The following is an 18,032-nucleotide window of genomic DNA, read 5'->3' on the forward strand; positions in this document are numbered from 1 at the left end:
CGCATCTTCTGTGGGGTTGAAGAGGTGCCGCCATCTACTGGCCGTTGTGATCAACACTTTTCTTCAAGTGGGTGAAATCGTTCTCCGTTGCAATGGTAAAATGTAGGCTATTTTGGGGCATAAACAATATATCATAAATCTACTTAAACTTTACATAATTAGATGTTGGCCTATCACTTTTTGTGTCATCGGCAACCACGTGTGGTTGTATTGTTTTTAAATTGGCAAATAAATTAAACCACATTAAAATCACAACACATGTAAGGTATTTATAGAAACAACAAGAACAGCTTGCAGCCTCCGGCTGGCCTCGGGTATCTATCTGTCCTCTGAGCGGAGGCTGAACATCATGTCTTGACGTAGCGCCGGTAGAAAACAGCAGCGGGACATTCTCCGCTATCTGGAAGTGACGTTTTCCGGTTTCCATTAGATAGCACAGCCACAAAGTCAGAATGGGCTATATCGTAACAATTAATGAAAACAAAAATGAGCTATTTTGTCTTAATTTAAGTTTTGCAGTGTGGTTAGGTATAAAATCAGAATTTAATAAGATACATTTTTATAAAGAAATGGGGTTTATGACAATGTGGCTGTGGTAGCTAGTGACCTGGTCCAGGGCAAAGGGAGTTGTTGAAACGTTTTTTTTGCAACGGAGAACAAATTCGTATTGGACAACTTCAGCTAGTTTGGACTCTGGACTCTGTTTAAAAAGTGATCTGGTTTCGTGTTTACCGAACACGCACAAGGGTCCGTTCTTATACAGAACGAGTACATAGAAATGTAACTGTTGTTCTGCAATAGTCTACTGTACTATTTCTGGTTAGTCGACAGCCGAATGGAGGTTCCCGAAGAAGTCCTGGCGCACATATTCTCCTACCTATCGGTAAAGGAACGGGACAGCGCGTGTACAGTATGTAAGAGGTGGTCGCAGTCAATGAGCCACCCGCGAGTTTGGCGATACACTGAAATAAGGTGAGAGATTCAATCAGAGTTGTACCATACCGGTTGTTACATACTGGAAGATCATGGCAGTGATCGCGTTCCCCTGCTCAGACGTTGCATGCAGGGCCTGTAAGCACGCCAAATACACGCCAATGCCAAATGGTTTCTAATTATGTAAAGTTTAAGTAGATTTATGATATATTGATTATGCCCCAAAATAGCCTACATTTTACCATTGCAAATCAAGTTCACGTTGATTCACTGAGGCAGAAAGGAGGGTTTAATTCAATATGAAGAGTAGTCTAATGTTATAGAAGGGAGGGTCAGAACAGTAGTCTAATGTTATAGAAGGGAGGGTCAGAACAGTAGTCTAATGTTATAGAAGGGAGGGTCAGAACAGTAGTCTAATGTTATAGAAGGGAGGGTCAGAACAGTAGTCTAATGTTATAGAAGGGAGGGCCAGAACAGTAGTCTAATGTTATAGAAGGGGGGGCCAGAACAGTAGTCTAATGTTATAGAAGGGGGGGTCAGAACAGTAGTCTAATGTTATAGAAGGGAGGGTCAGAACAGTAGTCTAATGTTATAGAAGGGAGGGTCAGAACAGTAGTCTAATGTTATAGAAGGGAGGGTCAGAACAGTAATCTAATGTTATAGAAGGGAGGGTCAGAACAGTAGTCTAATGTTATAGAAGGGAGGGTCAGAACAGTAGCCTAATGTTATAGAAGGGAGGGTCAGAACAGTAGTCTAATGTTATAGAAGGGAGGGTCAGAACAGTAGTCTAATGTTATAGAAGGGAGGGTCAGAACAGTAGTCTAATGTTATAGAAGGGAGGGTCAGAACAGTAGTCTAATGTTATAGAAGGGGGGGCCAGAACAGTAGCCTAATGTTATAGAAGGGAGGGTCAGAACAGTAGTCTAATGTTATAGAAGGGAGGGTCAGAACAGTAGTCTAATGTTATAGAAGGGAGGGTCAGAACAGTAGTCTAATGTTATGGAAGGGAGGGTCAGAACAGTAGTCTAATGTTATAGAAGGGAGGGTCAGAACAGTAGTCTAATGTTATAGAAGGGAGGGTCAGAACAGTAGTCTAATGTTATAGAGGGGAGGGTCAGAACAGTAGTCTAATGTTATAGAAGGGAGGGTCAGAACAGTAGTCTAATGTTATGGAAGGGAGGGTCAGAACAGTAGTCTAATGTTATAGAAGGGAGGGTCAGAACAGTAGTCTAATGTTATAGAAGGGAGGGTCAGAACAGTAGTCTAATGTTATAGAAGGGGGGGTCAGAACAGTAGTCTAATGTTATAGAAGGGGGGGCCAGAACAGTAGTCTAATGTTATAGAAGGGAGGGTCAGAACAGTAGTCTAATGTTATAGAAGGGAGGGTGAGAACAGTAGTCTAATGTTATAGAAGGGAGGGTCAGACCAGTAGTCTAATGTTATAGAAGGGAGGGTCAGAACAGTAGTCTAATGTTATAGAAGGGAAGGCCAGAACAGTAGTCTAATGTTATAGAAGGGAGGGTCAGAACAGTAGTCTAATGTTATAGAAGGGAGGGTGAGAACAGTAGTCTGTAATAGAAGGGAGGGTGAGAACAGTAGTCTAATGTTATAGAAGGGAGGGTGAGAACAGTAGTCTAATGTTATAGAAGGGAGGGTCAGAACAGTAGTCTAATGTTATAGAAGGGAGGGTCAGAACAGTAGTCTAATGTTATAGAAGGGAGGGTCAGAACAGTAGTCTAATGTTATAGAAGGGAGGGCCAGAACAGTAATCTAGTGTTATAGAAGGGAGGGTCAGAACAGTAGTCTGTTATAGAAGGGAGGGTCAGAACAGTAGCCTAATGTTATAGAAGGGAGGGTCAGAACAGTAGTCTAATGTTATAGAAGGGAGGGTCAGAACAGTAGCCTAATGTTATAGAAGGGAGGGTCAGAACAGTAGTCTAATGTTATAGAAGGGAGGGTCAGAACAGTAGTCTAATGTTATGGAAGGGAGGGTCAGAACAGTAGTCTAATGTTATAGAAGGGAGGGTCAGAACAGTAGTCTAATGTTATAGAAGGGAGGGTCAGAACAGTAGTCTAATGTTATAGAGGGGAGGGTCAGAACAGTAGTCTAATGTTATAGAAGGGAGGGTCAGAACAGTAGTCTAATGTTATGGAAGGGAGGGTCAGAACAGTAGTCCAATGTTATAGAAGGGAGGGTCAGAACAGTAGTCTAATGTTATAGAAGGGAGGGTCAGAACAGTAGTCTAATGTTATAGAAGGGGGGGTCAGAACAGTAGTCTAATGTTATAGAAGGGGGGGCCAGAACAGTAGTATAATGTTATAGAAGGGAGGGTCAGAACAGTAGTCTAATGTTATAGAAGGGAGGGTCAGAACAGTAGTCTGTTATAGAAGGGAGGGTCAGAACAGTAGTCTAATGTTATAGAAGTGAGGGCCAGAACAGTAGTCTAATGTTATAGAAGGCAGGGTCAGAACAGTAGTCTAATGTTATAGAAGGGAGGGTCAGAACAGTAGACTAATGTTATAGAAGGGAGGGTCAGAACAGTAGTCTAATGTTATAGAAGGGAGGGTCAGAACAGTAGTCTAATGTTATAGAAGGGGGGGCCAGAACAGTAGCCTAATGTTATAGAAGGGAGGGTCAGAACAGTAGTCTAATGTTATAGAAGGGGAGGGTCAGAACAGTAGTCTAATGTTATAGAAGGGAGGGTCAGAACAGTAGCCTAATGTTATAGAAGGGGAGGGTCAGAACAGTAGTCTAATGTTATAGAAGGGAGGGTCAGAACAGTAGTCTAATGTTATAGAAGGGAGAGTCAGAACAGTAGTCTAATGTTATAGAAGGGAGGGTCAGAACAGTAGTCTAATGTTATAGAAGGGAGGGTCAGAACAGTAGTCTAATGTTATAGAAGGGGGGGTCAGAACAGTAGTCTAATGTTATAGAAGGGCGGGTCAGAACAGTCTAATGTCATAGAAGGGCGGGTCAGAACAGTAGTCTAATGTTATAGAAGGGAGGGCCAGAACAGTAGTCTAATGTTATAGAAGGGAGGGTCAGAACAGTAGTCTAATGTTATAGAAGGGAGGGTCAGAACAGTAGTCTAATGTTATAGAAGGGAGGGTCAGAACAGTAGTCTAATGTTATAGAAGGGAGGGTCAGAACAATAGTCTAATGTTATAGAAGGGAGGGTCAGAACTGTAGTCTAATGTTATAGAAGAGAGGGTCAGAACAGTAGTCTAATGTTATAGAAGGGAGGGTCAGAACAGTAGTCTAATGTTATAGAAGGGAGGGTCAGAACAGTAATCTAATGTTATAGAAGGGAGGGTCAGAACAGTAGTCTAATGTTATAGAAGGGAGGGTCAGAACAGTATCCTAATGTTATAGAAGGGAGGGTCAGAACAGTAGTCTAATGTTATAGAAGGGAGGGTCAGAACAGTAGTCTAATGTTATAGAAGGGAGGGTCAGAACAGTAGTCTAATGTTATAGAAGGGAGGATCAGAACAGTAGCCTAATGTTATAGAAGGGAGGGTCAGAACAGTAGTCTAATGTTATAGAAGGGAGGGTCAGAACAGTAGTCTAATGTTATAGAAGGGAGGGTCAGAACAGTAGTCTAATGTTATAGAAGGGAGGATCAGAACAGTAGCCTAATGTTATAGAAGGGAGGGTCAGAACAGTAGTCTAATGTTATAGAAGGGAGGGTCAGAACAGTAGTCTAATGTTATAGAAGGGAGGGTCAGAACAGTAGTCTAATGTTATAGAAGGGAGGGTCAGAACAGTAGTCTAATGTTATAGAAGGGAGGGTCAGAACAGTAGTCTAATGTTATAGAAGGGAGGGTCAGAACAGTAGTCTAATGTTATAGAAGGGAGGGTCAGAACAGTAGTCTGTTATAGAAGGGAGGGTCAGAACAGTAGTCTAATGTTATAGAAGGGAGGGTCAGAACAGTAGTCTAATGTTATAGAAGGGAGGGTCAGAACAGTAGTCTAATGTTATAGAAGGGAGGGCCAGAACAGTAGTCTAATGTTATAGAAGGGAGGGTCAGAACAGTAGTCTAATGTTATAGAAGGGAGGGTCAGAACAGTAGTCTAATGTTATAGAAGGGAGGGTCAGAACAGTAGTCTAATGTTATAGAAGGGAGGGCCAGAACAGTAGTCTAATGATAGGGAAAGATTTGGTGAAGTGGTAATATTTTGTTTGGGAAAGATTTGAGTATACATAATACCTGCCAATTGAAAGAGGATGATAGCAGTGCCGGCTATGTAATCTGTGATATTGTGAGCCGCTATACAAATTCGACAGTCACAAGATGGGGACTTCAAAATGACATGTCAAGGAAACTGTACTTTTCAGATGGGTTAAGTGGAAAAGGAGCCTAACTGAAATCTCACAAGTAGCAATGAGCAATCGTGAGGCCGGCTTCCCTCCAGAGTGGTCGGCGCCGTGCAACAGCTTTTTTGCCATTCGTCACGTCTGGAGGAAACCTGGCACCATCCCTACGGTGAAGCATGGTGGTGGCAGCATCATGCTGTGGGGATGTTTTTCAGGGTCAGGGACTGGGAGACTAGTCTGGATCGAGGGAAAGATGAACGGAGCAAAGTACAGAGAGATCCTTGATGAAAACCTTCTCCAGAGCACTCAGGACCTCAGACTGGGGCGAAGATTCACCTTCCAACAGGACATCGACCCTAAGCACACAGCCAAGACGACGCAGGAGTGGCTTCTTGACAAGTCTCTGAATGTCCTTGAGTGGCCCAGCCAGAGCCCGGACTTGAACCTGATCGAGCATCTCTGGAGAGACCTGAAAATAGCTGTGCAGTGACGCTCCCCATCCAACCTGACAGAGCTTGAGAGGATCTGCAGAGAAGAATGGGAGAAACTCCCCAAATACAGGTGTGCCAAGCTTGTAGCATCATACCCAAGAAGACTTGAGGCTGAAATCGCTGCCAAAGGTGCTTCAACAAAGTACCTAGTAAAGGGTCTGAATACTTATGTAAATGTCATATTTCATTTAATAATTTTGCTAAAATGTCTAAAACCAGTTTTTGCTTTGTCTTTATGGGGTATTTTGAGTAGATTGATGAGAAAAAAACCCAATTATATCTATCTATTTTAGAATAAGGCTGTAACGTAACAAAATGTGGAAAAAGTCAAGGGGTCTGAATACTTTCTGAATGCACTGTACAACCTACAGGATGTGCCAGCAGTCTCTTAATGGTAGGTTTATTTCAACAGTGAGAGACAGAATAACAACAACAAAATCCAGAAAAATGCATGTCAAAAATGTTAGAAATTGATTTGCATTTTAATGAGGGAAATAAGTATTTGACCCCTCTGCAAAACATGACTTATTACTTGGTGGCAAAACCCTTGTTGGCAATCACAGAGGTCAGACGTTTCTTGTAGTTGGCCACCAGGTTTGCACACATCTCAGGAGGGATTTTGTTCCACTCCTCTTTGCAGATCTTCTCCAAGTCATTAAGGTTTCGAGGCTGACGTTTGGCAACTCGAACCTTCAGCTCCATACATAGATTTTCTATGGGATTAAGGTCTGGACACTGGCTAGGCCACTCCAGGACCTTAATGTGCTTCTTCTTGAGCCACTCCTTTGTTGCCTTGGCCGTGTGTTTTGGGTCATTGTCATGCTGGAATACCCATCCACTACCCATTTTCAATGCCCTGGCTGAGGGAAGGAGGTTCTCACCCAAGATTTGATGGTACATGGCCCCGTCCATCGTCCCTTTGATGCGGTGAAGTTGTCCTGTCCCCTTAGCAGAAAAACACCCCCAAAGCATAATGTTTCCACCTCCATGTTTGACGGTGGGGATGGTGTTCTTGGGGTCATAGGCAGCATTCCTCCTCCTCCAAACACGGCGAGTTGAGTTGATGCCAAAGAGCTCCATTTTGGTCTCATCTGACCACAACACTTTCACCCAGTTCTCCTCTGAATCATTCAGATGTTCATTGGCGAACTTCAGACGGCCCTGTATATGTGCTTTCTTGAGCAGGGGGACCTTGCGGGCGCTGCAGGATTTCAGTCCTTCACGGCGTAGTGTGTTCCCAATTGTTTTCTTGGTGACTATGGTCCCCAGCTGCCTTGAGATCATTGACAAGATCCTCCCGTGTAGTTCTGGGCTGATTCCTCACTGTTCTCATGATCAATGCAACTCCACGAGGTGAGATCTTGCATGGAGCCCCAGGCCGAGGGAGATTGACAGTTCTTTTGTGTTTCTTCCATTTGCGAATAATCACACCAACTGTTGTCACCTTCTCACCAAGCTGCTTGGCGATGGTCTTGTAGCCCATTCCAGCCATGTGTAGGTCTACAATCTTGTCCCTGACATCCTTGGAGAACTCTTTGGTCTTGGCCATGGTGGAGAGTTTGGAATCTGATTGATTGATTGCTTCTGTGGACAGGTGTCTTTTATATAGGTAACAAACTGAGATTAGGAGCACTCCCTTTAAGAGTGTGCTCCTAATCTCAGCTCATTACCTGTATAAAAGACACCTGGGAGCCAGACATTTTTCTGATTGAGAGGGGGTCAAATACTTATTTCCCTCATTAAAATGCAAATCAATTTATAACATTTTTGACATGCTTTTTTTTTCTGGATTTTTTGTTGTTGTTATCCTGTCTCCCACTGTTCAAATAAACCTACCATTACAATTATAGACCGATCATTTCTTTGTCAGTGGGCAAACGTACAAAATCAGCAGGGGATCAAATACTTTTTTCCCCTCACTGTACATATCTGATCTTGTCAATATCAGATAAAAAAAAAAAAAAAACTTACTTCACAGTAAGTTTATTTTTTTCATAAAATCATAAGTCATTATCATAGTAGTACATTTGAGTTTATTAGGTACACCACCCTGTTCACGAAAATGGATCGCTCCTACAGATGTTGCCGTGGCTTGCTATATAAAGCAGGCAGACAGGCATCGAGGCATTCAGTTACTGTTCGATTGAAACGTTAGCATGGGCAAAACTAGTGACCTAAGCGACTTTGATCGGGGTCTGATCGTTGGTGCCAGTCGCGCTGGCTCCAGTATCTCAGAAACGACCGACTTTTCAGACACAACAGTTTCTAGGGTTTACCGAGACCCAGTGCCAGTACCCAGTGTCGTCCAGGGTAGGGGAGGGAATGGCCGGCAGGGATGTAGCTCAGTTGGTAGAGCATTGCATTTCCAACGCCAGGGTTGTGGGTTCGAATTTAGTATATATAAAAAATTAAAATAAAATGTATGCACTCACTGTAAGTCGCTCTGGATAAGAGCGTCTGCTAAATGACAAAAAAATAATAAAAAATGGTGCAACAAACAAAAAACATCCAGTCAGCACCAGTCCTGTGGGAGAAAACGGCTCGTTGATGAGAGAGATGGCGTAGGACAACAGTGGTGTGCAGAACGGCATCTTGGAACACACAACTCGTCGGTCCTTGTCACGGATGGGCTGTTGCAGCAGACGACCACACCGGGTTCCACTCCTGTCAGCTAAACACAAGAAGAAGCGGCTCCAGTGGGAACGCGGTCACCAACACTGGACAACTGAGGAGTGGAAAAACATCGCCTGGTCCGATGAATCCCGGTTCCTGTTGCGTCAGGCTGATGGCAGAGTCAGGATCTGGTGTAAGCAGCATCAGTCCATGGCCCTATCCTGTCTGCTGTCAACGGTACAGGCTGGTGGCGGTGGTGTAATGGTGTGGGGAATGTTTTCCTGGCACACGTTAGGTCCCTTGATACCAATTGAGCAACTCCGTGCCCCTAAGAATTCAGGCTGTTCTGGAGGCAAAGGGGGGTCCGACCCGGTACTAGATGGGTGTACCTAATAAACTGGCCACTCAGTGTATGTCATACTTTTTAGGTTTCGACTTTACAGACATTTCATGATGTAGTTCTCAGACAGTTCTCAGACAGTTTACAAACTGATGTCATTTGGAAATTTTGTACGGAAAATATTTCTCGTTTTTAAAAAGTACTTTTTTATATAGAGTTATTGCATTTTCTCCCGGTCTCTAAACGTCTTTGCTGCAGAGATGAAAGAGGAGAGAACTTTACCAACTAGAACTAGAATGAGGCTGGGTTTATTTAGTCTTCTAGTATAAACAGTATAATGACAGAAGAGAAGCTACATGTACAGGGCATTCGGAAAGTAATTCAGACCCCTTGACTTTTTCCACATTTTGTTACGGTACAGCCTTATTCTAAAATTGATGAAATTGTTATTGTGCAAAGCTGTCATCAAGGCAAAGGGTGGCTATTTGAAGAATCTCAAATATAAAATATATTTTGATTTGTTTAACACTTTTTTGGTTACTACATGATTCCATATGTGTTATTTCATAGTTTTGATGTCTTCACTATTATTCTACAATGTAGAAAATAGTAAAAATAAAGAAAAACCCTTGAATGAGTCGGTGTGACTGTAAATAAGGTATTTCTGTTTTTTATTTTTAATATATTTACAAAAATGTCAAAACCTTTTTTCACTTTGTCATTATGTTATTATTGTGTGTAGATTGATGAGGAATTTTTTTTATTTAATCCATTTTAGAATATGTAAAGTAACAAAATGTGGAAAAAGTCAACGAGTCTGAATACACTGTATGTACAGTGCCTTGCAAAAGTATTCATCCCCCTTGGCGTTTTTCCTATTTTGTTGCATTACAACCTGTAATTTAAATGAAATTTTTTTGGATTTTATGTAATGGACATACACAAAATAGTCCAAATTGGTGAAGTGAAATGAAAAAAATAAGTTGTTTAAAAAAAATTATAAAAAATAAATAACGGAAAGGTGGTGAGTGCGTATGTATTCACCCCCTTTGCTATGAAGCCCCTAAATAAGATCTGGTGCAACCAATTACCTTCAGAAGTCACATAATTAGTTAAATAAAGTCCACCTGTGTCCAATCTAAGTGTCACATGATCTGTCACATGATCTCAGTGTATATACACCTGTTCTGAAAGGCCCCAGAGTCTGCAACACCACTAAGCAAGGGGCACCACCAAGCAAGCGGCACCATGAAGACCAAGGAGCTCTCCAAACAGGTCAGGGACAAAGTTGTGGATAAGTACAGATCAGGGTTGGGTTATAAAAAAATATCTGAAACTTTGAACATCCCCACTGAGCACCAATAAATCCATGATTAAACAATGGAAAGAATATGGCACCACAACAAACCTGCCAAGAGAGGGCTGCCCACCAAAACTCACGGACCAGGCAAGGAGGGCATTAATCAGAGAGGCAACAAAGAGACCAAAGATAACCCTGAAGGAGCTGCAAAGCTCCACAGTGGAGATTGGAGTATCTGTCCATAGGACCACTTTAAGCCGTACACTCCACAGAGCTGGGCTTTACGGAAGAGTGGCCAGAAAAAAGCCATTGCTTAAAGAAAAAAATAAGCAAACACGTTTGGTGTTCGCCAAAAGGCATGTGGGAGACTCCCCAAACATATGGAAGAATGTACTCTGGTCAGATAAGACTAAAATTTAGCTTTTTGGCCATCAAGGAAAACGCTATGTCTGAAACAAACCCAACACCTCTCATCACCCTGAGAACACCATCCCCACAGTGAAGCATGGTGGTGGCAGCATCATGCTGTCGGGGTGTTTTCCATCGGCAGGGACTGGGAAACTGGTCAGAATTGAATGAACGATGGATGGCGCTAAATACAGGGAAAATCTTGAGGGAAACCTGTTTCAGTCTTCCAGAGATTTGAGACTGGGACGGAGGTTCACCTTCCAGCAGGACAATGACCCTAAACATACCGCTAAAGCAACACTCGAATATTTTGAATCTTCAAAGTGGTAGGCATGTTGTGTAAATCAAATGATACAAACCCCCCAAAAATCCATTTTAATTCCAGGTTGTATGGCAACAAAATAGGAAAAATGCCAAGGGGGGTGAATACTTTCGCAAGCCACTGTAATTATAGACAAGTTGACTAACAAATAGCCTATTATATAAGCAGAAACATAGGCCTATCTAAAAAGGCCTGTCAAAAAAAAATGTGTTACGACATCCCTGACTGTACAGCGCATATTTGCGGGTTAGGGTAGGGTGTGGGCCTCAGATTTTCACTTGATCACATATAGTCGGGCAGTTGCGGATGGGTTATTAGCAGTTGTGGGCGGGTGCGGGTGAATACAGCTGACCCGCGCATCACTAGCATGCATCAACCAATTGTCATCTATTGACAGATTGCTATAACATCATCTATTGACAGATTGCTGTAACATGTGATGTGATCAGCTGATACTGAAAATACCTGTCCAGTCGTTGTAAGATTCTGCATCAGCAACGTCTGGGCTGGGGAACTGCTTTTCCAGGGAACAGAAGCCGTCTGGAGTTTGACAGTTATTTTGACATACACACAACATGAGATCTCTATAATATCGATTGGGGAATGGATCAATCGCTATAATTTATCATTCAATAATAACTCTTAATAGTCCAACTGAATAAGATTTGAAACTTGAAAAATTTACCTGGACTAAAAGACCACGTTGCTTCATTAATTACACTAATACTGTACTGATGTTATTGTCTACCTTTGTGTTAAACCAGCTATTAGATTAGACTGCTCTCTGCTCTCTGCTCTCTGCAGTGTGAATCTGATACAGTGCTGCAATAGATCCCTCTACTCTCTCTTTGCAGGGGTAACGCTCTTACCCAGAGCGACTTACATTTTCATTATTCTCTCTTCGTCTACAGGTGTGAGACCGGGGAACAGGAGGACCCTGCTCTGCAGCATTTCTCCTCTCTCCTGCCATTGGTCCGTCACCTGAAGATCACCGTCAGTTCGCTGAGCGATCCAGCCAATCGCAGCGCAGCCCTGTCCGTCCTCCACCTGGCCACCAGCGGTCCCCTGCGGACCCTGTCCCTGTCCTGCTCTGGAGGCGTCCCTCTCTTCTACTCAGGTAAACAACAACCAGCTAGTGACTGCTACTGCAATAACACTGGTCTTCAGGTAAACAACAACCAGCTAGTGACTGCTACTGCAATAACACTGGTCTTCAGGTAAACAACAACCAGCTAGTGACTGCTACTGCAATAACACTGGTCTTCAGGTAAACAACAACCAGCTAGTGACTGCTACTGCAATAACACTGGTCTTCAGGTAAACAACAACCAGCTAGTGACTGCTACTGCAATAACACTGGTCTTCAGGTAAACAACAACCAGCTAGTGACTGCTACTGCAATAACACTGGTCTTCAGGTAAACAACAACCAGCTAGTGACTGCTACTGCAACAACACTGGTCTTCAGGTAAACAACAACCAGCTAGTGACTGCTACTGCAATAACACTGGTCTTCAGGTAAACAACAACCAGCTAGTGACTGCTACTGCAATAACACTGGTCTTCAGGTAAACAACAACCAGCTAGTGACTGCTACTGCAATAACACTGGTCTTCAGGTAAACAACAACCAGCTAGTGACTGCTACTGCAACAACACTGGTCTTCAGGTAAACAACAACCAGCTAGTGACTGCTACTGCAATAACACTGGTCTTCAGGTAAACAACAACCAGCTAGTGACTGCTACTGCAATAACACTGGTCTTCAGGTAAACAACAACCAGCTAGTGACTGCTACTGCAATAACACTGGTCTTCAGGTAAACAACAACCAGCTAGTGACTGCTACTGCAATAACACTGGTCTTCAGGTAAACAACAACCAGCTAGTGACTGCTACTGCAATAACACTGGTCTTCAGGTAAACAACAACCAGCTAGTGACTGCTACTGCAATAACACTGGTCTTCAGGTAAACAACAACCAGCTAGTGACTGCTACTGCAATAACACTGGTCTTCAGGTAAACAACAACCAGCTAGTGACTGCTACTGCAATAACACTGGTCTTCAGGTAAACAACAACCAGCTAGTGACTGCTACTGCAATAACACTGGTCTTCAGGTAAACAACAACCAGCTAGTGACTGCTACTGCAATAACACTGGTCTTCAGGTAAACAACAACCAGCTAGTGACTGCTACTGCAATAACACTGGTCTTCAGGTAAACAACAACCAGCTAGTGACTGCTACTGCAATAACACTGGTCTTCAGGTAAACAACAACCAGCTAGTGACTGCTACTGCAATAACACTGGTCTTCAGGTAAACAACAACCAGCTAGTGACTGCTACTGCAATAACACTGGTCTTCAGGTAAACAACAACCAGCTAGTGACTGCTACTGCAATAACACTGGTCTTCAGGTAAACAACAACCAGCTAGTGACTGCTACTGCAATAACACTGGTCTTCAGGTAAACAACAACCAGCTAGTGACTGCTACTGCAATAACACTGGTCTTCAGGTAAACAACAACCAGCTAGTGACTGCTACTGCAATAACACTGGTCTTCAGGTAAACAACAACCAGCTAGTGACTGCTACTGCAATAACACTGGTCTTCAGGTAAACAACAACCAGCTAGTGACTGCTACTGCAATAACACTGGTCTTCAGGTAAACAACAACCAGCTAGTGACTGCTACTGCAATAACACTGGTCTTCAGGTAAACAACAACCAGCTAGTGACTGCTACTGCAATAACACTGGTCTTCAGGTAAACAACAACCAGCTAGTGACTGCTACTGCAATAACACTGGTCTTCAGGTAAACAACAACCAGCTAGTGACTGCTACTGCAATAACACTGGTCTTCAGGTAAACAACAACCAGCTAGTGACTGCTACTGCAATAACACTGGTCTTCAGGTAAACAACAACCAGCTAGTGACTGCTACTGCAATAACACTGGTCTTCAGGTAAACAACAACCAGCTAGTGACTGCTACTGCAATAACACTGGTCTTCAGGTAAACAACAACCAGCTAGTGACTGCTACTGCAATAACACTGGTCTTCAGGTAAACAACAACCAGCTAGTGACTGCTACTGCAATAACACTGGTCTTCAGGTAAACAACAACCAGCTAGTGACTGCTACTGCAATAACACTGGTCTTCAGGTAAACAACAACCAGCTAGTGACTGCTACTGCAACAACACTGGTCTTCAGGTAAACAACAACCAGCTAGTGACTGCTACTGCAATAACACTGGTCTTCAGGTAAACAACAACCAGCTAGTGACTGCTACTGCAATAACACTGGTCTTCAGGTAAACAACAACCAGCTAGTGACTGCTACTGCAATAACACTGGTCTTCAGGTAAACAACAACCAGCTAGTGACTGCTACTGCAATAACACTGGTCTTCAGGTAAACAACATAATAGCATTTTAAAAATTACCTTAATTACATATTAAATGACATATTTACACTTTTTTGTTAACCCCTTTGAGGCCTTGTCTTCATTCAGCTTTTGACTTCACTATCTTCAGATCCTCTTTTAGTTTCTCCACCATGTAACCTTTTAGAAAATAAAGACAGGCACAAGAGACAACGAATTAAAAGCCATTAGGGACTGAACGTTATTTATAATTATATTATATATTTATAATAAGGATAACATGGAGGAAATCAGACCTCTGAAATGAAAATGGATGGCCCTGCCTTCAGCAAAATATATTTCACCTAAACCCTCCCTGAACGCTTTAAAAAACAAACAAGTGGCCCTCCCCTATACCCAAAATAATAATTAAAACACAAAGTGGATAGCAGAGAATATGTTTACTGTTTACCCTCACTCCCAGGGCAGACCAGAGCCTTAGATATGCGGTTTTAGAAACTGTTCTTCGTCCTGTAAGCATTACATGGCAACACAGGAATTCTGATTTAGACCAGAGAGATAGGACCTATGTGTTCATCTGACAGGCTAAGAATGGACAGAGAGATGGGACCTATGTGTTTATCTTATCATATTTCTCCAATGCCAAATCAGTGTGTCTTGTTCGCAAAATAATTTAATCTGAGACGTCATTAGGAATCTGAGCATGGTATTTTCAAAAGTTAGACCTACCTTTCCACCCCAGACAGAGTAGACCTACCGACGCAGAACACTTTCAGATTTAACTGCTGGCTACTCTTCTTCCGTGGCTTAACCCAATCAGAGAAGGTCACAAGTGTTTCCCTAAAAGCTGTCTGGGTTTAAACATCTATTGTACAGAAAGTGAATAGCTTAATTGATAGTGACAGAATTAGATTACTTCCCAAGCAAAGTAAATGTTTTGTCTCCTCGGCTATAGAAGGTTGTAGCTCAGCTAACGAATGTCATAGAAACGAAACAATGACATCCCCAGATGCATCGAAGTCACGTCTTTCCCCGGTATTTTACAGCTTGTTTCTAGCATCGCGTACCAAATCAATGTTTATAGATCACTTTATATAATCAGATCTGTTTTATTTTCATCAAAATCTTAAGCTAACAATTGGGTAGGCCTGTGCTTTTTGCCATTTTCTTTGATAAAAGGTAGGCCTATGGCATACCCTCTCATACCCTCTCAATTTGAGTCCTGGTTTTAACTTAAGAGCCCTTAACTGACACGGAGGCAGGCTATTTAAAGAGTGCATGGTGGATGGAGGAATGGACCGACACCTCTATGGATAGCAGCCTGTAGCCTCATTTCGTCTGTCAAACAGGAAGGCCTACCTCTTATTTCTTAAATAGGAAGAAATAGGCTCCAACACAAAGCCCCTCTTGTTGTTAGTAATGAATGATGCCTACTCGAATTTGCCTCCTTTCAGCACCATGAGCTGTCCATTTCTGATTGATTGTGCCACGGCTGCCGCTTCAGGTTTCAGCACCAGGTTACTTGAATCTGGCTTATTGTGAGAACAATAACGCAAGACTAGGTCTAATACAACAACAAAACAAAATCTGAATAATGATTTGACTCCTCCTGAACTGCCACTGTGGCCCTCACACAGCACCACCATTGGTTAGGCAGCACACAAAACAAGGTTTTGATCAGCAAGCGCAGAGCAGGCCGGGGCTCAGGGTTGGAATATCCATTGCAGTGTGTAATGCAGGCCGGGGCTCAGGGTTGGAATATCCATTGCAGTGTGTAATGCAGGCCGGGGCTCAGGGTTGGAACATCCATTGCAGTGTGTAATGCAGCCGGGGCTCAGGGTTGGAACATCCATTGCAGTGTGTAATGCAGGCCGGGGCTCAGGGTTGGAACATCCATTGCAGTGTGTAATGCAGGCCGGGGCTCAGGGTTGGAACATCCATTGCAGTGTGTAATGCAGGCCGGGGCTCAGGGTTGGAATATCCATTGCAGTGTGTAATGCAGGCCGGGGCTCAGGGTTGGAACATCCATTGCAGTGTGTAATGCAGCCGGGGGCTCAGGGTTGGAACATCCATTGCAGTGTGTAATGCAGGCCGGGGCTCAGGGTTGGAACATCCATTGCAGTGTGTAATGCAGGCCGGGGCTCAGGGTTGGAACATCCATTGCAGTGTGTAATGCAGGCCGGGGCTCAGGGTTGGAACATCCATTGCAGTGTGTAATGCAGGCCGGGGCTCAGGGTTGGAACATCCATTGCAGTGTGTAATGCAGGCCGGGGCTCAGGGTTGGAACATCCATTGCAGTGTGTAATGCAGGCCGGGGCTCAGGGTTGGAACATCCATTGCAGTGTGTAATGCAGGCCGGGGCTCAGGGTTGGAACATCCATTGCAGTGTGTAATGCAGGCCGGGGCTCAGGGTTGGAACATCCATTGCAGTGTGTAATGCAGCCTAGTTAAACTTACACCATCCCAGCAGCTATCTTAGAAATATAACTTATGCTCTGTGCTTCTCCCAGCATGCACTTCATAGCCTATAGGCTATGGATCATTTGATTGAGACCACACTAAATAGCCTATAGGTGCACTTGATATTGCGCAACCAGCGGTGAATCAGAGATGAGGGGTGGCATCTGGCACACATGGATATATAGCCTAATAAACAACTAATTCTAAAACACTGAGAAATATTGACATTTCACCAATTACAAATGACATGACCCTCCCCTGGACTAGATTTAAAAAATACTAAACCCTCCCCTTGACTGAAATGGAAAAAGCATGACCCTCCCCCATTTTCCTCCAGATCCCCATTCTGTAAATTTCGATCCATCCCTTATCAATGATCTGCTAACAGAGGACACATAAGACAACACAGAAAAACATTTGATAAACAATGTTCTTACCAACAATGGCCTCCAGTCTTCTTATGTCCAGGGTCTCCACTACTGTTTTCCTACTGAACACTTGCGGAAGTATTCGAACACCCCCCTTGGTATTCACCCCCCTTGGCATTTTTCCTATTTTGTTGCCTTACAACCTGGAATTAAAATTGATTTTTGCGGGGTTTGTATCATTTGATTTACACAACATGCCTACCACTTTGAAGATGCTAAATATTTTTTATTGTGAAACAAACAAGAAATAACACAAAAGAAAACAGAAAACTTGAGCATGCATAACTATTCACCCCCCCAAAGTCAATACTTTGTAGAGCCACCTTTTGCAGCAATTATAGCTGCAAGTCTCTTGGGGTATGTCTCTATTAGCTTGGCACATCTAGCCACTGGGATTTTTGCCCATTCTTCAAGGCAAAACTGCTCCAGCTCCTTCAAGTTGGATGGGGTCCGCTGGTGTACAGCAATCTTTAAGTCATACCACAGATTCTCAATTGGATTGAGGTCTGGGCTTTGACTAGGCCATTCCAAGACATTTAAATATTTCCCCTTAAACCACTCAAGTGTTGCTTTAGCAGTGTGCTTAGGGTCATTGTCCTGCTGGAAGGTGAACCTCCGTCCCAGTCTCAAATCTCTGGAAGACTGAAACAGGTTTCCCTCAAGATTTTCCCTGTATTTAGCGCCATCCATCATTCCTTCAATTCTGACCAGTTTCACAGTCCCTGCCGATGGAAAACACCCCCACAGCATGATGCTGCCACCACCATGCTTCACTTTGGGGATGGTGTTCTCGGGGGTGATGAGAGGTGTTGGGTTTGTTTCAGACATAGCGTTTTCCTTGATGGCCAAAAAGCTCAATTTTAGTCTCATCTGACCAGAGTACCTTCTTCCATATGTTTGGGGAGTCTCCCACATGCCTTTTGGCGAACACCAAACGTGTTTGCTTATTTTTTTCTGGCCACACGTAAAGTCCAGCTCTGTGGAGTGTACGGCTTAAAGTGGTCCTATGGACAGATACTCCAATCTCCGCTGT

At 43.2% G+C, this 18,032-nt stretch overlaps 1 protein-coding gene across 1 annotated transcript in view; it reads left to right on the forward strand.

Moving 5' to 3' along the window:
• Positions 1-359: 359 nt before the first annotated feature.
• The window catches only part of fbxl8 (F-box and leucine-rich repeat protein 8), a 30,535-nt gene continuing 12,862 nt past the window's right edge, over positions 360-18,032 (forward strand). The window contains exons 1-2 of the mRNA XM_041835940.2: positions 360-972; positions 11,635-11,840. Of these exons, the coding sequence (XP_041691874.1) occupies positions 836-972; positions 11,635-11,840 (343 nt within the window). The 5' untranslated portion in view covers positions 360-835. The remainder of the gene's footprint in view (positions 973-11,634; positions 11,841-18,032) is intronic.

The sequence above is a fragment of the Coregonus clupeaformis genome, unplaced genomic scaffold (genome assembly GCF_020615455.1).
Source record: "Coregonus clupeaformis isolate EN_2021a unplaced genomic scaffold, ASM2061545v1 scaf0002, whole genome shotgun sequence".
Taxonomy (NCBI): Eukaryota; Metazoa; Chordata; class Actinopteri; order Salmoniformes; family Salmonidae; genus Coregonus; species Coregonus clupeaformis.